Raw genomic sequence first — 6,982 nt, 5'->3', positions numbered from 1 at the left:
CTGAAATGCAGAAGCAAAAGAAAATTTTTTTCTGGTCTTTCATGGCATCATGAAGCAAATACAGTGCCTATTTCAAAAAGCAAGAGAAACTTCTAACGTACAGGAGTAATTCATTACTTAGATAGAGTCTGCTATTCAGTTTGAAACTTACATGTCAAATTGGGGGAAGATGGAATGGATGCTGCCATGGCTTTTTTCATATTTTTTTAGAAAGACTAAGACATTTCCAGTACAGCTTGCTGAGTTCCAACAGGAAGTTATACTAGAACATGACCAATTCTGATATAGAAAAAAGGTCTTATTTTAAAAGCTGACCAGTGTGAAATTAAGAACATGAAAAGATCTGATCTGTTCTAATAATTATTGCAAGATAAGCATAAGACTGAAGGAAACTTTGATTTAATGGATAATGTAAAATATTGTCTTTCTGGGAAATGAGCTTCAAATACAAAGTGATAATACATAGGATAGAAAGGATAATGCTTTGATTCTCACTTTCCGCCAAGAAGGGAAACACTAAATATATTTACCTAACTTTGACGTATTATTGCTGCTGGAAACTTTTCATTAACAGATTCTGTCCTGGAAACTTATTTAATTCTCGTCCTAGGGTGACTTTATGATGCTTGTATCCCCAGTCATCTGTTCTGCATATCCAGCAAGTTAATAAGAAAGAACTAGTGTGCTGTTCTCAAAATGCCAACAGAAACCCTACACCAAATCTTGTATCTTCCATGAAAAAGATTCTTGCTGTTCACATTAAGCCACAGTATTCCAGATTTTTAAGTATTAAAAAACTCCCATCCTAAAATACCTAAGATACATAAAATGCTCAAATATTCAGAAAATGTAATTTGTTTTAATGTAATGGATTTGACTGGTGTACTAAACCATTTTCAGATACCAAATATGCAAAATAATTAAATTTTATCAGGCACAACTATTCATCAGGATGTATTATTTTGAGTAGGAAAGAGAGGAAAGTTGTCCCCCAATTATCTGTTTAACAGCTGAATCAAAATTCCATTATTCACTCAGTTCTATATGGGATTAATAGCAGAAGTAGGATATGCATTGTGTGCAACAACAACAAAGAATAATTAATAGAATCATGGTTTGGTTTGGGTTGAAAGAAACTTCAAAGATCATCTAGTTCTAACAGCTCTGCCATGGGCAGGGACCCCTTCCCCTAGCCCAGGCTGCTCAGAGCTCCATCCAGCCTGGCCTAGAGCACATCCTGGGATGGGCTTTCTACAACTTGTCTAAAAACCACAATTATTCTCAGCTAAAAAATTATTTGCTATAAATCCCTGTAGACAGTTACCTTTGGTTTACAGTAAAGGAAAGGAAGCTCTGTTTGTACATACCCAGAACAGTTTTAGTGGTAGAAATATGCTCCAGCAATTTCTTGGAGGATGTCCTGACTTTCACATATGCTGCATAATGACCGCCTCTCATTGAGCCACTGTGCTCCACTATTCCATAAAGACTGTACAGCACTCTTGCACCATCCATAACATTCTGCATTCCCAGAAACACAGAAAACAAAGGTGAATTATTTCATGATAAATTTTACTGGCATGTTAAGTAGCTATCAGCAGTATGAGTCCAAAAGAGGCAAGCAGCCACCCACAGCATTTCCAACAGCAAAATATCTCTATTACAAGTACTCAGTAGTCTAACTAATTTAGTTACCATAGAGGCAATAAAACTTGTCCTTTATGCTGTTATACACACCAACATCACCAGGGCACCACAGCTTAACTAATAGTAGCTAACATCTATGATATTCTTTATATGAATGGGATTGCACACAGTTACAGGTCTGATCTCAGAACACTATCTGAAAAATTCACTCTACAATTTGATTAAAAACCATCATCATCATCATCATCACCAATCCAATTTAACTTGTGGTCAGAACACCAACTGCTGAAGTACAACAAAAATAAAGACTTGAAATTGTACCTTGCAAGAAGCAGCACAAAATGGTGCTAAGTCTAGAATCAATGGGAAATCCACATGCCTGTTTACCTTCCGTAGACTCAAACCAGCCTTCAAATGAAAAAAAAAAAAAAGAAAAACTGTAAAATAAATATTTTTACAAGGTAACTTTTTAAAGCTAAGGTGTATCATTATACTATTAAACTTAACCAAATCCAAGAGTAAGATTTTAACTGATTTAAACCTTCTCTGTTATGTTTCCAATACAGTGCTACATGTAACATGACAGACATACAAGGGGTTTCCCTGGATACATCAGGATGGCTAAATGCACTCTGAAGGTGTTAAGAGTAATTACAAGAAACATCAGCACGTTTCAAACAGTGCTTCTACCAGGTCTCTATCTAAAGAGGCAGTATTGGGATCCACAATGACACTTGAAGAACTGATGTCCATCAGAGGGGCAGAGCAATATACAAGAGGGGTCTGGCCTCTTACCTGGTGGAATCTTTTCAGGTGGAGAATAAGAATAGCAGGAACTGAAGAAATCAGCAGCTGCTTCCGAGCATTTGTGTAGACACCTTCCATTTTCTTTTCTGTATTTATTAATATCAAAATAATATGTAAAGTGAAGGCAGTCATATGGAATTTTTTAAATACTTTCTAAACATCTGACAGAATAGATCTACGCTGTGATGGTTTTGTACTTGTTAAATAAAACACAAGGGAAATGTTGTGGAGTAAGAAAAATATTTTCTCATTTTTCTAGTTATTAGTAAACGTAATCTGTGAATCTCAGCATTATTTTAGCCAGTCTTGTTCAAATCAGATTAGAAGCTGGAAGGCTGTCCACTATCTAGGTCAGCTTGCACACTGAAATATCTACATTTTCTGTTACTATAGCACCCAACTTTCCTGTTAAAACCTAAAACAAATGGATGATCCCCGGATAAAAACTGGAAGACACAAGTCTCTTTATCTGTGTTAATGTCCTAGTCACTACGAGTTTAGTTTTCCATTCTTCAGTTCTTTCTGCATGACTACATACTTCATAGTTATTTAAGAAAAAGGTCTGAGGAGGGCTGTCTACTTCAGGAAGCTTCCTAACCTGCTGGCTTCAGCATTCAGGACTGGGATATGTGGCCAAACCCACTATGGTGCAGAAGGCACGGAACACAGTAGCACAGTGAAGGCTCCACAGAAAAGCTCCACAGTAAAAGAGAACATACCATCAGAATTTGTTTTTGCAGAAAAACTTAATTTACTGGTTTTACATTTGTTCAAAAGAAAATAGTTCATTTGAGGTATGAAGGAGCACTTAATGTTTGATTGGGTGACCTCTTATATCTTTTGTTTTAGAAGGAAAAAATTAACGATTAGTTGTGAATTGATTTTGCTTTTCCATGGTGCCCATAGAACCAAGGCGTTATTTATATAGCACTTACAGTCCAATGATGCATAAAGGGATGACTAGAAAATACAAATAATATTTCTGAATTTACTCATGCTTAGCTTGTATCTCTCCAGATATCTATAAATGCACAGCAAACAAGCAATTTTTTGTTATGATATGAGCTCCCTTTATTGTATTTACAAATTATCAGAAGAGTTAAATTTTTATTCTTCTGAAATTCTATATATAAAAAACCCAATCCTCCAGTTCTTCTAAAATGTTGGTTTTTCATTAAATTTGTTTGTCTTACTCAGTGAACTCTAATGGTCTGCTTGGGCTATACAAGCATCGAGGAAAACATTTTCACAAAAAGTTCCTTCTCTCTCATCTCCATTCTTACAAATATTTGGATTTTTTTTCTCTCTTCATTACACCTCTCTTCTTTTGCCTCTTTTCCATACACAATTACATTACTTCCCTGAGTATGTAAGCTACTGGGGCCGAATATTACAGCATATATTCCAAAGCTTTGAGGATTGTAAGGAACAGAAATAACAGCAAAGATTAGCATCAAGAAATGCACATACTCGGTTTATGGTCATCTTTGAACTTTTTATCTTGGATAGAATAAAGATGCAAAATTAATTCTATGTTACATCTCCCATTATGTTCTAATATAAAAATTAGTCCTGTTGCCATCGCCTGATGAAGTCTGAAGTTGTTACAAGCAAGTTTTGTTTGGGGAGACATTTTCTATTTAACTACAGCAGGGAGACCCATGCTGGAGCAATGGAAGAGCAGCCAGCACCCAGACTTTGGGAGGCAATGCTGGGAATTGTCCAGAGGTGCAAGCGCTTTACCTGTGGAGTTGGTTTTCTTCTGATACTTCTGTTTCCTTTCTGTGCAGCTCTCACATAAAAGCTTGTTGTTCCCCATTAAGAGCTCTACAGAGGTGAACTGGTAAAGGCAGGACTGAACAGAACATTCCTTTGAGCTAGTTATGTAGCTTTGGGAAAGTGTCTGGAAAGCATTTTGAGGGTTTTGTGATAGTGAGGATTTGCCTACTGAGAACATGGAATTATTTGATAAACCCAGTGCTGGATCTCCACAGCTTGATTTTTTATCTTCGTTGACAGGATCGCAGAAGCTAAGCTTGGATATGGAACTGGAAATCATCTCTTCATTGCTGTCGCCTGGCTTGTTGTGCGGCATTTTAGGGTTTAAGTGGTTGACATGCACACCAGACACGCTGCTGGGTGGGCTCAAAGTTGTTTGCTTCGAAGCACTTTCGCTTTCTGAGGCTTCACTGTCTGCATCAAAGCTGCTTTCGGAGCGGCTGGCTTCCTTCTCACTGCCCTCCGTCTGGCTTCCATTGACAGCCGCCTCTGCACAGGGGTCTTTGGGGTACAAGACGCCAGAGCTACCTTCCAGCTCAAGCTTTTTGGCCTTTTCCTGCATGATAACAGGACTTCTTTCTTCTTCCTTTGAGGAAGCTTTTCTGGCAAGCCGTCTCTCATGGTTCAATTGATTCTGTAAATTATGGCATTATTAATTCAGTAATAGAGGGGAGAAACAGGAAGCAGATTTGTAAGCGAACAAATCTTTCGAAACATGACAAATGCAAAGCAAATTACTGGGGGGTTATATTGTTCTATATTCTCCATCTCTCATGTTTAAGATAGCTGATTTCCTTAAGATCTTTTTAAACTAACTTAGGATTAGAAACCTACATCCCAGTCAGCTAAGAGCATTATACTTACTGTGAGATCAATACCTCCCACAACTAATTACTTTCACTTTGTGACAGCTGTAGATGGCACATTTGAAGTGGCACTCACTAAATCTAATTTAAGCTTCTAAAAGGTCCTCAAGTTTAAGTTACTCCCCTGACCTCCCATTAGAGGCCTTAGTTGATGAGCAGCTCCAGAAAAAATTCAACTCACCTACAGGTGGTTTGTTATAGAATTAACTAAGGCATCACTGGGAGGATGTTTGCTGACTTCAATATTACCTGAAGTTGACTTTTTTTTTAATCGAGAATGCAAGAAGAAGTAAAAGGTTGCTTCCACACAAAACTACTCCTATAGATTTAGAAAACCAAACTCACAAAGCTGCCATAATTTTAGGTGATTTGCAAATGTTCATGACTCTTTTCTTGCCTTCTTTTGTTTGGATACTTTCCAAAAGAAACTAGTAACTTTCCTTCCCTTTTATTTTCCTTTATTTGAATTGGATCAAAATTCCAGTGGTACCAATGGGAATCCTTCCATTCATCTCAACAGTTTGAGTTTTAGGCCTTTTCTTCTGTAACAATCAGTTTCTGCACTACTTCTTTCCATCTTTTCCTTTTTCATGTCCATGTCCTTTTTCTACTTCTGTCTCATTCTCTTCTCCTATCATTCTTTTATATTTTGAGTTTTATATGTTGTATTTTTTCTTCACATATGTTTAATGTGTTAGGACTTGATCCAGGAGAGTTTTTATGGTACTCAACAGAGCACAGACCCTTGCAATAGTCCCAAAAGCAACATGAATTGAAACTAGCCTGCAGATCATTTTTTTTTCTTATAAATGAAACCCTGTAATGGAAAGCTAAATGGTTACCAATGACTGTCATTTCTCACACTTCTGATGATGACCTAAATATTTTAAAACAAGTCTACGTCAGCTATATGTATACTAAAAAAACCCCACTGACATGTGTCAAAATCCCCTAGAAGTTCTCAGTCACCCTAGAAACTTGGGTCAACTCAGGATGACTGCTTAGTGCAAGTAGTCAAGTTCTTACCTTATCTTTTGTTAAAGTGTGTTTCTTGACAATTTTGGGTTGATTATTCAGAGTACTGATAGAAGAACAATTATACTGACCAAGATCTGCCTCCTGTACACTTTTACTTTTACCTGTTCTTCCCAAGGGCACAGGTTTTGCAACCTAAGAAATTAGACAGGAAATTAGGGAAGGCAACATGTAAATTTTGTATTCTTTTGCAACCTAGAGAAAAGATAAATGTAGGTGGATTTTTTCCTTTATTTTAGGAAACAGCGACCTACATAAAACCAATTAAATGGTCCCCTGAATTGTAATATAAGGCTACTTTCTAATTATTTTTTTTTAATCATAAACTCACTGTCAGTGTCTCTGAAGGTACAACTGAAAGCCACAAGGAAGAGGAACGATACAAAATTTCTGTATGTAATACAATACAAAATAATCTATTCTACTATAGTATAAGCACATGTATAGCTGCATGAGATGTGACTATCAAAAAGGACACAGGTCCTCCTAAGTCAGTCCCTGGTGCAGCCTGTGACAACAGAGCTGCAACACCCCTCCATCACATTACTGGCAGCAGCACATGTCACCTGTAAAGGGAAGTGCTGGCTATAAAGTAATGCCCATCCCCAAGTCAGTGCAGCCACTGCTGAACAGCCACAGAAATCACCCTCAAACAGAACCCACGAACACATGGGAGCCAGGAAGCACAAGGGCACAGATACTCAACATGCTCTTACAGCCTTAACTCCCACAGGCATCTGCACTCAGTGCACCAACAAAAATGAAGAATTGGTTATGAAAAAACTGGTGTTTGGAGAAAAATACATTTTATACAGAAATAAATATTACATTAATTACTCTCCTTTAAA

General features: G+C 37.2%; 1 protein-coding gene across 8 annotated transcripts in view; it reads right to left on the bottom strand.

Annotated features, from left to right (window-relative positions):
- USP45 (ubiquitin specific peptidase 45) overlaps positions 1-6,982 on the bottom strand; it is a 49,845-nt gene that overhangs the window by 1,123 nt on the left and 41,740 nt on the right. For 7 of the 8 annotated variants that reach the window (XM_039725993.1, XM_039725975.1, XM_039725985.1 and 4 more), the window contains 5 exons: positions 6,126-6,269; positions 4,198-4,867; positions 2,443-2,540; positions 1,969-2,055; positions 1,368-1,521 (listed from right to left, as the gene is read on the bottom strand). In XM_039725993.1, the coding sequence (XP_039581927.1) occupies positions 1,368-1,521; positions 1,969-2,055; positions 2,443-2,540; positions 4,198-4,867; positions 6,126-6,269 (1,153 nt within the window). Of the gene's footprint in view, positions 1-1,367; positions 1,522-1,968; positions 2,056-2,442; positions 2,541-4,197; positions 4,868-6,125; positions 6,270-6,982 lie in introns of those variants that run through there. The other variant, XM_039726028.1, reaches the window with a different exon arrangement.

The sequence above is a fragment of the Passer montanus genome, unplaced genomic scaffold (genome assembly GCF_014805655.1).
Source record: "Passer montanus isolate IOZ18808 unplaced genomic scaffold, ASM1480565v1 scaffold11, whole genome shotgun sequence".
Classification (NCBI taxonomy): Eukaryota; Metazoa; Chordata; class Aves; order Passeriformes; family Passeridae; genus Passer; species Passer montanus.
The sequence above is the reverse complement of the archived record's forward strand: the minus strand, read 5'-3'. Positions and strand labels throughout refer to the sequence as shown.